At 35.9% G+C, this 15,068-nt stretch overlaps 2 protein-coding genes across 4 annotated transcripts in view; one reads left to right on the top strand and one right to left on the bottom strand.

The window, feature by feature from the left end:
* LOC111510484 (leucine zipper putative tumor suppressor 2 homolog) overlaps positions 1 to 15,068 on the bottom strand; it is a 279,299-nt gene that overhangs the window by 262,808 nt on the left and 1,423 nt on the right. The gene's annotated exons all lie outside the window — the stretch shown is intronic.
* On the top strand, positions 643 to 4,885 carry LOC111507875 (COP9 signalosome complex subunit 2 alien). Its single transcript, XM_023163252.2, has 5 exons — positions 643 to 1,476; positions 3,468 to 3,749; positions 3,848 to 4,035; positions 4,098 to 4,331; positions 4,496 to 4,885. Exons 1-5 carry the CDS (start codon positions 1,188 to 1,190, stop codon positions 4,820 to 4,822), a joined length of 1,320 nt encoding a protein of 439 aa, XP_023019020.1. The 5' UTR covers positions 643 to 1,187; the 3' UTR covers positions 4,823 to 4,885.

Below are 15,068 nucleotides of genomic sequence, written 5' to 3'. Positions count from 1 at the left end.
AATTAATGCAAAACATTTGATGAGAATGAATATCAAGGATTCGCCAATATGTGGAATGAACTTGGCAATAATCATTGCCTAGCTTTCTCCTTTTTAGTTTTTCAAGTACCATAGAAAAATGAGAACTCTTTTTTCGGTTCAAGCTTTCGAGACTTTACTGGCTATTCTCCAGGAACTGAACATTGAGGTTATGAATATGAAGCCAGCATGAAAATTAATGTTATCCTTGATAGCTTATCAAATCTGAAGGATATGCGAACACTCGTAAAGTTGAAAAACATGGAAACACAGTGAATAGTTAAAATGGAGGCTAACTCAAATAAAATTGACAATTAAACGTTTCTTGAATGGAAATTATATTGCTAAATTTCGAAAATTTCACCCAGTTTTTTACTTTGTCCTAGAAAAAGTAGAAAGTATACGTTTTAAATGAATCAATACACAAACAACACGTGAATGACAAAAACCAAGGTGGCTTTCCTTATTTTCTCGATAACCATATAAATTTGACAACAGCGCATTCATTCCTAGTTCAAATTTGTAACTCTGCCAACGGAACCAACGAAAACGTCTTTGTAAAGCGTCATTCAGTTTCATAAATTGTGATTATAAATAGTCTTAGGAAATTAAACGTTTTATGAAAAAAATTGTGGCAAGTGAATAAATGTTGGCGATCGTGAAAGAAGGTGTGATTTTACAAGTTTCCATTGCCGGAAGTGAGTTTCTGAAAAACTCGATTTTTCAATTTTTGGATCGTAGCATACCGGGTCGCCTAGTTTTGATTCTTTTGCCGCGGACAATAATAAGCAAGTCTAATTAAATTTTTTACAAAAACTAATGAGAGCCGAAAAAGAATATTCATTATGAGAAAATAGAAAACCTTTTAGATTCAGTCTTCAAGCTAAGCACTTCAGTGGAAAATAAATTCTCTCACAAAACGAATAGCGAGAAATAAATTTCCCCACTCACTCCTACAAAGCAGTCTATTGAACGAAGCCAGTCGGCAGCGCACGATCCGGCAACCGGTCGATGTTCAATTCCATTGTCATCATAACCTAAACGTAGTGCAGCGCCGCAAAACGTCAACAACATATCTGCGAGTTTCTCAATCCCAATAAAAACAAAGATTGTTCATTGTAAATCAAACAAAAACCCGAAGTAACAGTTGTTTTTTGTCGTGCACAACAATGGATGACGATTTTTACTACGAAGAGGAAGAATATGGCGATTATGGTTTAGAATATTCGGAAGAAAGCACGTCTGAGCCCGATGTTGACCTAGAGAACCAGTATTACCTCGCCAAGACGCTCAAAGAAGATAATTTGGAGAGTTCGGTGACGGCTTTTCAGAAAGTTTTAGATATACAGGGCGAACACAAGGGTGAGTGGGGTTTCAAGGCCCTCAAGCAGTTGGTGAAGATTAATTTTCAGCTGAAGAACTATGGAGAAACTATGAAAAAGTATAAAGAATTACTAGGTGAGATTTTTTCATGTTTATGTTTATTTGAGAACAATAGCTTACAGCTTACAAAAATCACAGCATAGTAGTTATGTAGGTATTGTAGAAGTGTAATATATTGCAACGAAACTGAAGTAAAAGTACTCCAGTAATCTTTATTGAACAATAATGAAACTAAACATTTTAACAGTCATATCATAACATAACTTTTGATTATATCTGCTAACGTTGGGTTTGCAGACAAAATACAAAATCAGCTGCTGTTTGGCACCCATCATGAACTTGTAGGATAGAGAGGAGCATATTCATTCCAGTTTGGCATGACTGAGTTTTTGGTGATTTGTGTTTTCTCATTGATGAAGAATCAAAGGATAGTGTAATAATATCAAAATTGTATTTCAAATTGAAGGAAACAGCAACTTATTAATTCTTGTTTGGGACTTTCTGGTAAATGTTGCACTTTATTTGGCCAATAAAATGTATCATTGTATAATTTTCAGTATTGTGGAATATTAAGTATCTTATCTTGAAACATCTTTTTGGAAATTATACAAGAAATTGAAGACTTTGGTTAATTTTTGAATGAGAAATTTTATTAAATATTCCTGAAACTCATCTGAAAATGTTTCAGATTCATTTTTTGTAAAATTATTTGATAATTAGTTATTTTAACCACTGCTTATTTTAGTAAAATTACAGCTCCTCGACGTGTGAATTCAGCTAAATCAAGGCTTATATCGCGAGACCATCAAGTTTAATCGGTTAAAATATCTTCCAATATATAATTTTCGTAATTTGCTGAAAGAGCAGAAGATGATACAAACTCAAAAGTTTCAAAATCTAAATTTCAGGATTCAAGTAGAGTAGAGTAGAGTAGAGATTCCCAATATTATCAAGCTCAGAAAATCATCGTAAATATCGATGTTGGCAGCGCTAATCATAAGTACCGATTTATGTTTAATATCAATTGCCTTTGTTAGAAAAAAATGACGGAATTCAATGACTTTTTTATGCCTCCTTTATTGGGAAAAATATAGCCACTGAATGTTTAATAGAATTAATATCTAAGAAGTTAAGAAGGTACACTATTTTAAAAAGTTTTGCAGCAGTTGAAGTGAAGTGTTAGAAAATGTGATGTAGGATACTACCTTGCATTGACGAGGGTCAAATAGCTCGGAACCGGATTCAATAGTTTTGGACTCTGGAATTATCTATAGTTCCTTAAAAGGAACAAAGTTTAGATTTTTTCTATAGAAATTACCGATAAAATTCAACAATAATATTTTTATTATAGTGATTATTCATGAAAGTTTGTAATAATACATATATGTATTTTTTTTTTCATTATATCGCGTGACATTGTGCTGCTGAAATGAAATTCGTATTAGGTTAGGTCAGGTCCAAAGTTAGTGGGTCTATTCAACCCTCCACCGCAATTCGCAAGGGTTTATTGTGGCTCACGCCTATTCACACTCGGCCAAAAAAACTCAGCTTCTCAAGATGCCGATAAGCAGACACAAAGTATATGCTCTGTTAATGAGGTAGTCGGATAGTCAAGTTGCAAGATTCCCACCTTGATACCCGCGACAACCTTCCCATATGAGGGTTTTTGCACGTCATCTACACCTGACGATGCCTTCAGCCGTGCAGGGCTTTTTCGCCTCACTTAGCGCAAACGTTTGCTAACCTGCTCATGAGGGGTTTGTTCCCCCACCTGAGACAGATTCTGCGTACGCCGCTCAAGAATTTTGTTCAAGGCGGTATTATAAGGTACCCCGCTCTTGTCGTCTTTACAGGGAGGTCAGTTGGAGTCGTAAACTCGACATCCATCTCCTCTGTAGACTCGCTCCTGAATTAAATTTACAGGGAGGATGCCTGTTGGAGTCGTAAACTCGATATCCATCTCAAGTAGATATCCAGAATCAAATATTTTTGCCTTCTCTAGATAAAGAGTTAGAAATAAGTGAACTCCCAATACCTTAAATTATCCATATGGCTCTTGTTGACAGGATACATCAACAATGCTGTAACGAAAAATCATGGAGAAAAATCAATCAACTCTATCTTGGACTACACATCCACTTCCAAGGATATAGAACTATTGCAGAACTTCTATGAAACCACTCTATCTGCCCTGAAGAACGCTAAAAATGACAGGTTATGGTTTAAAACAAACACGAAACTGGGAAAGGTCTATCTGGAGAGAGGGGAATTCACCAAGGTCGCGAATATTATAAGACAGTTATGGCAAACTTGCAATCCGAATGCCCATGAAATTGATCCCCACAAAGGTATGGATGAAAAAATAACGAAATTCTAAGCCTTTTTTTTCAATTGTCGCTGTACTCTTGACATAGTTCACATACTTTATTCTTGAACTTTTCAACAGGAACTCAACTCTTGGAAATTTATGCGCTCGAAATTCAAATGTATACGGAACAGAAGAACCACAAGCAACTCAAGGAGCTATATGAACGAAGTCTAAAAGTGCGGTCCGCAATTCCTCATCCATTGATTATGAGTGTTATAAGAGAATGTGGAGGAAAGATGCATCTGAGGTCTGGAGACTACGAAAAGGTTATTCTGTCCTTTCACTATTTGCATTAATATTATGTTACACCGATTTTTTTGTGTTCTAGGCTTACACCGACTTTTTCGAGGCGTTCAAGAACTACGATGAAGCAGGAAATCCACGGCGAGTGAATTGTCTGAAATATCTTATTCTTACTAGTATGTTGCTCAAATCTGCTATCAACCCGTTTGATTCACAAGAAGCCAAGCCTTACAAAAACGAGCCAGAGATAAAGGCGATGACAGATCTGATTTTGGCATTCCAGAATAATGACATGAAGGATTTCGAGAGGATTTTCCAGGTGAGTAATGAACGCGCTACAAAAAAAAATGTTTCTTGAACTTCCTCTAATATTGAAAGTTGGAACAACCTTGAAGGGAAGGAACTATTCTGAATTATGATATAAGATTTTATTTTTTGGTAAATATGTCTTCAATATTTCCAAACCTGTATGAATTCTTCCAGGAAAACAAAGAATCGCTGATGGGCGACCCATTCATCCATGAGCACATAGCAGATTTGCTGAAGCATGTGAGAACCAAGGTACTTCTTATTTTAGTGAAGCCTTACAAAAACATCAAATTGTCCTTCATCAGCAAAGAACTGGGGATTAGCGTGGAAGAAGTGGAATCTTTGTTAGTATCTTGTATCCTGGACGGATGCATAGAAGGCAGGATTGACCAAATCAAACAGATCTTGGTTACAAGACCTAAAGCGTGCGACGATAAATATGTAGCTATGGAGAAGCTCTCCGACCAGATCAAGAGAATAACGTTTTCTATTGGTGCTTAATCGATTTTTTGAAATTTTGTTCGAATATGATTTTGCCAGATTATCAATAAATAATTATAGAAACTGACCGTGTTTCATTTCATAATTCTTATACATTCTTCTATAAGACCTTTCAAGATTGAGTTACAATTGCCAACTCCTATTCGAACAATGATTATAAGTCCGAAACCATTGAGAAATATTTTCTGGCAATAATAATTTTTAGGTTATTCATGTGATGAAATTGACCACTTGATTGTCACTTCCAAGTGGAAATAACACTTCAAAGTGTATTTCATGAATACGTTTTGATTCCGTTTCACTGATTGATTTTGTGTATACAGTGTGACCCATTTTTAATGGAAACACCCCCCCTAAAATTTGAAGTTGTAAATCGATTTTATTAATTTTTTTTTTTAATGTCAAGTACTAAAAGGTCCACCTTGGGACAAAATTTGAAATGTTTATTAAAGTTTCAGGGCATACTACGATATTTTTTCTTAGTCGAAAATCGGGATTTTTTATTAACGATTTTATATTGAAAAAATCACTACGCCACTGGATTCAGAGTGCCTCTAAACATGTGTGACCAAAATTTCATGAAATTTGTCATAACAAAGTTATGACAACTCAAAAATTCGAAAACTCACACAGCTAACAGTCACAATATATCATTTTTTATGATTTCAACAATAAAGTGCCGCCAGATATGAAAAAAAACAAATAGCGTAAATATTTTTATTGAAAATAACGGAATTACATTCACACAATTCAACTAACAATGAAGCAAAAAATTTTAATAAACGTAACTAATAACTAATTATTGAAATGTTTCGATTCAGTGCAACAATTAATTCTAACTCATATTCTAGTAGCCTCTACTAATCCACGACGTATTTCGATACATGTGTCGTAGCGCTTACGAATGTTTCTGATTACGTTCCTTAGTTCTTGAGGGCTAATATCTGCACATTCCTATCGAATTCTTGCACAAAGTTCATTTCTATCTCTTGAGCGGTTTTTGTAAACCTTTTATGTGAGAAGTCCCCAGAGAAAAAGTCCAAAACTGTGAGGTCTGGAGATCTGGGTGGCCACTCTATAAACGGACTACCACGGCCTATCCATCGGTTTGGAAAATATTCGTTAAGCCATTGCCTCACAGCTCTGGCATAATGAACTGAACACCCATCTAACTGGACAATTAAATTTGATCGTTCATTGATTGGCAGCTCGTGAATAGCATCCCAAAACTCTGTGTTTTAAAATTCTAGAAACCTCTGCGCATTAATGTTTTCCTCAAAAAAGAAAGGACCAATAATTCGTTCGTTCAATATCTCACACCAGACGTTGATTTTTTGGGAATACTGGCTTTTACAGTTTATTACCCAGTTAGGATTATCCGGTGCCCAATAGCGACAATTCTGTGATGACACTACTCCATTTGTAGTGAAAGTGGCTTCGTCGGAATGTAAAATATTTTTTAGGAAATTTCTATTGTTTTAATATTTCCCTTGGGCCCATAAACAATATTCCAGGCGTCTTGCTTCGTCGTCTACTTGAAGTGTGTGTAAAAATTTTGACTTGAAAAGTTTAATATTCTTCGCCTTGAGACATATCCGAATAGTTTCTCGTGGAATATTCAAATCTAAAGTGGCATTCCTTATACTGGCATCAGGATTATTTCCGAAATAATCTAAAATGATTTGATCATTCCTGTCATTCCTGTTTCGTCTTTGTACAGGATTACTTTTTAACATAATTTTTGATACTGCACCAGTTTCATTGAATATTTTATTTACCGTACCGCAGCTAATACGAGGACAATCTGGATGTCTCTCATTAAATACTCTACAAACCTCTCTAGCACTTCTAACGTCATCTCCCGAAAGGCGTACAATTTCAATTTTCTCTCGCTCAATCTTGCAGCCATGACACAAAATAATTCAAAGAACTGTAAGGTGAATATTGTTGACAATAGTACACTTAAATCTTTCACAAGTGTCAAACTGTAATATCATTTCCATGGCAACTAAGATTTAAATTGAAATATTAGGTCTTAGTTTTAGTTAATTTGCGTGAAAACTTGAATGTAATTCCGTTATTTTCATTAAAAATATTTACGCTATTTGTTTTTTTTTATCTGGCGGCACTTTAATGTTGAAATCATAAAAAAATATTCTCATGGCTATATCTGTTGATATAGGGTGTTTTTGTGACTGTTAGCTGTGTGAGTTTTCGAATTTTTGAGTTGTCATAAATTTGTTAATAAAGAATATTTTTTCATGAAATTTTGGTCACACCTGTTTAGAGGGACTCTGAATCCAGTGGCGTAGTGATTTTTTCAATAAAAAAATTGATAATAAAAAATCCTGATTTTCGACTAAGAAAAAATATCGTAGTATGCCCTGAAACTTTAATAAACATTTCAAATTTTCTCCCAAGGTAGACCTTTTATTACTTGACATTTCAAAAAAAAAATATTAAAGTCGGTAGCCAAGCGGTTCGGCGTGGGTGCTTTGTTCACTCACTCGAATTGACTGCCGTGTTGGTCGGTGGTTCAAGCCCTAGTCTGAACGATCGATCTTCACTTGCTACCGTCCAACCCGTGTTAGGAATCACACGTTAAAAGGTAAGACCTCGTTAATCCTTAGCTCGCACAAGTTTCGACTTCTGAGGGTTGTTGTTCGTAGGGGTGCGACAGCTGGTTAACGGAAAAACAGATTTTAAACAGATTTTAAACTTCAAATTTTGGGGGGGTGTTTCCATTAAAAATGGGTCACACTGTATATATATATATATATATATATATATATATATATATATATATATATATATATATATATATATATATATATATAAATTTTTTTCAATTTTTCAATTACTTTTTTCATTGAAATTTCCACAACCCTTGATCAATTCTCCACTGCATTACACAGATATGTTTGCAATTGACCTTATTAAGTGATGCGACCCTGGTTGCCAATTGCGGTAAAATAATGACATTTGACATTTGCTGATAAATAAATAACCTATCTTTCTGAGTTTCTTCTGAATTTTCATTTTTGGGACATAATTGGGACATACCATCTTATATTTCTTCATAGCTGATACTTCATTCTGGAGCCCCAAGTATATGGGACGACCAGAAATCTCTTTTCGGCCATATTCTGGAAATCGATTTCTCATTTACCAAAAATGAAAATGCAGAAGGAACTCAGTAAGGTAGGTTATTTATTTATTAGCAAATGTCATTATTTTACCGCACTTGACAACCATGGGGTCGCATCACTTGATAAGGTCAATTAAATTTCTTTCAAAATAATATAATTGAGTATGGTTGAGTACTACAGAAGCTTCTGAAGTAGGTGATAATGGTGACGAGAGAATTGATAACACAAATAAGACGTTTATTTCGTGGTATACCCCCCTAAAGTCGGTGACATAACAACCCCCTTCCCCATTATGCAACACCTGTTGCATTATGTATGCGATATGCTTAGCTATCTAAAGTGGATTTGGGATAATTTTGTTTATGGATTTCGGTCATAATATAGATTTCAAAATTTGCTGTTGTACTGCTGCGGAACTTTCTAAAAAAGTAATAATGAAAGAAAGTTCAAGACATTTCATTTCAAAACTGATTTGCTCGCATTACCGGTTAAAAAACAACTGAAGCTTTCATTGGATTTTTTGTCCCCTTCTCGACAATGATAGTTGATACAAGCAGCCAAGAAACTTTCTTCTCTCGAGAAACGAGCTATGCCGACATGTTTTATTTTCAATGGCTCAGTTCCGGATTTTAAGCAAAACAGGTTCACGGCCAGAATAAATGTAGGTAATTTTAATTCATATGCGAGCATTTCGCTACCTCATTATCATATTAATCGTTTCAGTTTTTGTATTACGCGTTATCAAGTTACGAATATTTCTAGCGACAATGCCGTTTGAAGTCCTTATAGCAAATGTTTATTTATCCATTTCATAATCATTTTAGCGTTCTGCGTGGGGTTTTTATTTGTTCGTTCGTATAATTATTGAAATATCGATAAATCAAACTTGTCTCCAGGTACGTTGTAAATCACAATTTCGAATAGTAAGAGAATGAGGTCTGTCTGGCGGAAAAGTGTATGTTCCGTTACTCAATTTCGACGTTGCGTTCGAAACACATTCCCGATTTTAACCTTCGAAATTGAATCTACATGTCTCTATTCATGTAGACATGAGAAACAAATGAATTCAGTGAATTCGCTTGTCATATTGGGATAAACCTACAATGTCAAACCAAAAGTGCCTGGAGTCCACAGCTGCTTCGCATGAGAGTATGACAATATATTTGGGCACATAATAAAATACTGTGGCTTCTCACTCTATTCATGTAGACATGAGAAACAAATGAATTCAGTGAATTCGCTTGTCAGATTGAGATAAACCTACAATGTCAAACCAAAAGTGCCTGGAGTCCACAGCTGCTTCGCATGAGAGTATGACAATATATTTGGACACAGAATAAAATACTGTGGCTTCTCACTTCTCCATGAATAAACAAAAAATGTGGGAACTTCCAAAAGAAAGAAAAGAACTACAACAAAAAACTATTTATGAAGATCATGAACAGAAACTCCTTTCAGATACAAACTTCATCGAAAACAATGTCTGAACTGTGAATTTTTACATTCTAAGTACAGTATGTGCAAGTTTTGAGCGTTTGTGATAGATTCGTTAGAAATTTGAAGATTTTTTAGTCATTCTATGGAGACTTGTTACAAGAAACTTGTTCGATATTTGCCAATATATTATCTCATTATTCTATGTATTTGATAGTAATATCGTCAGTTGAAGAGTTCAATACGAAAATCAGCTGATGGGATCCTGAATTGAACTGAATTCACAAGAATGTATCAAAACGCAACAAGGTTGACTAAAGTCAACTAAGTTTTAAAATGATTGGGAAAGACGTAAGTTTTTTAATGCCGCTATGGATGATTCAAAAACAGTGGCCATAACCCGCCATATTTATAATTTTGAATAGTCGCCAATCACATTGGTAAAGTTTATAAAATAAAAAATATGTTCTGTAAGAGGATCCTGTGTGAAAGTGATGGTTTGCGTTATATTTGAATCGCTCTAGAGTCTAGATTGTATTCATTTGAAAAAATGGCCTCGGAACTTCATGTAACACCATGTAAGAAAAGAACGACCTCTCTTATATAAGAAATGATTTCATTGGAATTGCTTACACTTGAAAAAGGACGAGAAGACAACCACACTAGCCGTCTTCACTAGCCGTAACGTTACGGACATTTGTTATAAATGGATAGGCGCCTTAAAAATCGACAAATGTTGGTTCAGCTTATAACGGTTACGCGTGTTGATATGGGAACAGATAATATGCAATATTATTTTTCACTGGTCGTAACGTGTACGGCGTTACGTTGTGGGACATTTATTATAATTAGATGCTAGGAATCACACGTTGAAAGTTAGGACCTCGTAAGTCCTTAGCTCGCATATGTTTTGACTTTTGAGAGGAGTCGTTCGTAGGGGAGCGATAGCTTATTAACGGATTCATTTAACAGTTACGCACCCTAAATCTCGACAAATCGTGATTCAGCTTGTAACGATTACGCATGTTGAAATGGTTACAGATAAAATGCAACAATCACCACTAGCCGTAACGTAACGTGAACGCGATTGTGTTAAGGAACATTTGTTATAAATGGATACGCATCTTGAAAGTCGATAAATGGTGGTGCAGCTTGTAACTGTTAGGCGTTACAGATAACATGAAATAGTACTCCTTCTCCACTAACCGTAACGTAACTTGTACGCCGTTACGTTATATGACATTTTTATAAATAGATACGCGCCATAAAACCCGACAAATGGTGGTTCTGCTTGTAACAATTACGAGTGTTGAAATGGTTTCAGATAACATGCAACAATACTCCGTCATCACTAGCCATAACGTAACGTGACCGCGGTTATGTTACGGGGCCTTTGTTATAAATTGATACGTGTCTTAAAAACCGATAAATGATGGTGCAGCTTGTAACTGTGAGGCGTTACAGATAACATGGAAGAGTACTCCCCCTCCACTATCCGTAACGTAACGTGTACGCCGTTACGTCATGTGTACTTTGTTACAAATAGATACGCGCCATGAAACCCGACATATGGTGGTTCAGCTTGTAACGATTACGCGACTTGAAATGGTTACAGACAACATGCGGTTGTGTTACGGGGCCTTTGTTATGAATGGATACGCGTCTTAAAAACCGGTAAATGGTGGTGCAGCTTGTAACAGTTTGGCGTATTGACGTACATCGCCTCCACTAATCATAACGTAACGTGTACGCGGTTACGTCACTGGATATTTGTTATAAATACGCGCCTTAAAAACCGACAAACGATGGTTCAGCTTGTAGCGGTTACGTGTGTTGAAGTGATCACAGATAGTATGCAGCAGTACTACGTCTTCACTAGCCGTAACGTAAGATTACGTGGTTACATTACGAAACATTTGTTAAACATGGGTAGGCATCTTGAAAATCAACAAACGTTCGTTCAGGTTGTAACGGTTACACGTGTTGAGGCCGTTACAGATAACATGCAATAGTACTTCGTCTCCACTAGCCGTAACGAACGTAACATGTTCATTGTTCACGGTTACAAATAGTTTTTTTACGGGCCAATGTTTAAAGCCATTTGCGGGTCAGAGTTTAGAATTGAGGAGGTGAATATTCTGTTATTTTCACGGTATAACTCATTGTCAGATCTGGACTAGTCACATTCTTGGTCTAATAAATTGATCAGAGTACTAACTGTTTTTGAAAGCCACTGAAAGTTCAGAGGATGAAAACAAAATAAAATATCGATCTTTAAATGAATCGCTACCATAAAAAAGATTTCAATGTCTGCGCTGAAGAGGATGTTATTTACCTCGGCGAAATCACACCCACCAGAAACAGAAATCTGCAGAGAAGACGTACATGCCCTGTCATAGTCCTACACTGCGCTTCGTTCATATTCCAAGAGATATATCTTTCCGCCCCCACAAGTTGCACTAACGAATTTCTTGACACTTGATGGATTAACATATTCAGTTTGGACTGATGGGCGGGATTATGAGTTTTTATTGTCAGATGTCAAAACTCATTTTTTAGATCTAGATTACTTTTTTGGAGCTGTAAGAATAAAAGCAGGGTAACATTTCTTGTTGTTACGCAACAAAACATCAAAACAAGTTGATATACCTGAAATGTATAAATCTAGGTTCACATTTATAGTTGTTATTTCAATCACAACCATAAATAAGAAAATTCCTTAACGATGCGGACTTCACTGTTGTCAATACTACTCTCTCCACTTTAGGGACTTGTATAAAACGGGTGGAGTGAGAAATTCTGTACTTAGGTCTTTATTTCAATCAAATAAAAATGAATTTCTGCAAGTGGATCTAAGATTTTATTCAAAGTTACTCAAAAGGCCTTGAAAGAACTGAATGTATTTCTAAGAATGATATTTGGTGGTGTTCACAAATTTAACTTTCACCAAGGATAGTACTTTTGAGATATTATCTATAAAACAGCTGAATACTGCTGAATATGGATATATCAGGTTTGTGGAATTAGTTGATGAAAGTTGCAGTGTGGCACTCTTGCTTGTAAAAAAAATATAAATTTCATGTTGATGTTAGATTGCACTTATCTTCATATAAAAGATCAAGCAAAATATATGAATAATGTGACAACTCGTTCAAGAATAACTAAACTATATCCATCCAACAAACAAAGTAACCCAAACAAAGATAGATGCGTGATCAAAGTCATGATCACCAATCACATTTGCATCTATTGGGTGAAATAAACAAGCCTCCTCACGCTGGCCAATCAGATTCAACTGCAATCGGCTGGCGGAATTCATTGTTAGAGTGTCGGAGTGGTCAGTTACTTTTTAACGCTTGTGGTCTGTACATATACGGTATTTTAAAGTTTAAAGTACTGATACGGCTGCTAATTTGTGTCACTACACTCCACCTAAAAAAATTGGTAGCAAAAACGACTAAACAGTTGTTGGAATACAGTAGGGATGAAGTACGATGTCTTACAGGCCTTCTTACAGGTCACTGTCATTTGAATCATCATATACAGAGACTCTGACTGTCAGAAGACAGTGTGTGTCGCCTCTGTTTGGAAAATGATGAAACAGCAGTGTACATACTTTGTGCCTGCCCCGCTGGGGACCGAATCAGATTTTTAGAGTTCGGCAGAGCCGTACTCTTACCATCTGACCTGAAAGACCACTCACCATGCAAACTAATCGGCTTCGTTAAGAAGCTGGATTTATTTAGTCGAGTGTGAATAGGCGTGAGCCACAATAAACCCTTGCGGGTTGCGGTGGAGGGGCGAAAAGACCCACTCACTTTGAACCTAACCTAGTGCGACTACGTACAAGCAGCCTTGTCTGGGAGATCGCATACACTATGCATGATAATGTTTTGAAGCATATTGTTACTTAGATGGACAGAGTATAGTAAAAAATACAGCATACTGATTATAGAATAAAATATTTGAAAAATTCATATTTCAACGAGTAGCGATATGAGAACAATTTATTCACTCGTGGTTATTCATAGCCACTTAAGGAAGTCATTTTCGTTAAAGCCAACTATTCCTCTCGGACATACGAACATTATATTCAAGGGAAACGAAGATTCAAAATTTCGCGTTTTGATGACATGTTTATGAGCTTTGATCCCATTACGCGCAATGAAAAATTGCCGGAGAAAGAACATTCTTAAAAACCAAAAAAAAAAAGCCAATCTCGACGTCAATTTTGTTTGTTATAACATTTCCAAAGCTTCAACTCCCTAAGTCGACATAAAAAACTTATTGATACAGTTTATTGTATGAGTTTCACTATATAGGGTTTCACAAAAACCACGACACGTGTTTCGCTATACAATAGCTTCCTCAAGCGTATTCAATTATAAAAAACTAGTTTTGTGGTAGAGAGATAGGTTTGCTTATTACATCATTATTAATTTTGATTAACCTGCTGCTGATGGAGGTTAAGAGGGGTCATCTTTTGCTGCAAGTCAATAGGGTTGGTTAAAACTTTAATTTTCTTTTAAAAAATGGTACTTACTTTGTGCATTTCAACATTCTGTATTTCAAAAACTGTACACTATCACAAACAAAAGGTTTTTTATAGTAAAGTAAACAAATACAAGTGAGTTTGATGATGTTCTTCCAGTGCAGTTGCAAGTGCACCTCAAAAACAAAATAATTTGAAATTTCACACTCCTAAGCGCAAGCAGTAATATTGATTATAATAATAATAATAATAAGTGGTGGGAGTGGTCATTGGTTAATAATGCTGGAGGGCGCGCTCTCCCGAATGTATCGGGGCTTCGGGGGATAGGGCCTGACCAGCGCACAATACGGTGAAAAAAATGTTATAATAATAGTAATAACGGAACGAGAAGTGCCGAATTTATTGGAACTATTCGTTCCCCACCCTCAGGTTCATACAAGCTAATAAGCCTGATGTAGTCCTTCTCGACCATCAGAGCAAAACGATATTTGTCGTGGAGTTTTCAGCTCCTGGCGAGACAAATATCGTCAGAAAAGAAGAGGAAAAACGGATAAAATATCGAGATTTTCTCTTTGAACTCCGCAAGTCCATGATTCTCCGAGTATAGGAATGTTTTGTGCAAATCTGTGTTTATATTGGCCACGCAACTTTCAGTATCGGTGTTATGAGAAGACATATATAGCTGTATATCATCTGCGTATAGATGTACTTGACAATGTGATAAGAAAGTGGGGTAATCAAAAATAAACACTGAAAACATCAAGGGTCCTAAAGTACTTCCCTGCGGTACACCTGAGACTGTTTCTTTTAGGGATGACCATGAATGAAAGGTCCGATTGAGGACCTTTCCTTCCATGGGGGGGATGGGGAGAGACTCCCCCTGCTTTTTCGACTCGGAAAAAGTTGGGAAATTTTTGGCCGTGAAGAGTGAAAAAAATAATAGTAAAGAAATGAATTAAAATTTAAAAAATAAAAATGAGAGAAAAAAAAAGGGAGAGGTACTTAATAAGAAAAGGGAAATAACCAGGAGTTGTTTGAAAACTTCAAAAAAGTTTAATTTCTCCCAAGTAAGGGAACAGTCCGGAACAGTACACAATTTTGAAGTGACAATTTTACAAAACTCCCAACTTTTCCCTGGTGTTTCGACTTGGAAAAGTTAGGAAATTTCGGG

Source organism: Leptinotarsa decemlineata, unplaced genomic scaffold (genome assembly GCF_025532065.1).
Source record: "Leptinotarsa decemlineata unplaced genomic scaffold, Ldec_3_MD MMD2_tig00026330_RagTag_RagTag, whole genome shotgun sequence".
Classification (NCBI taxonomy): Eukaryota; Metazoa; Arthropoda; class Insecta; order Coleoptera; family Chrysomelidae; genus Leptinotarsa; species Leptinotarsa decemlineata.
Note: the sequence above shows the minus strand (reverse complement) of the source record. Positions and strands in the feature narration are given on the sequence as shown.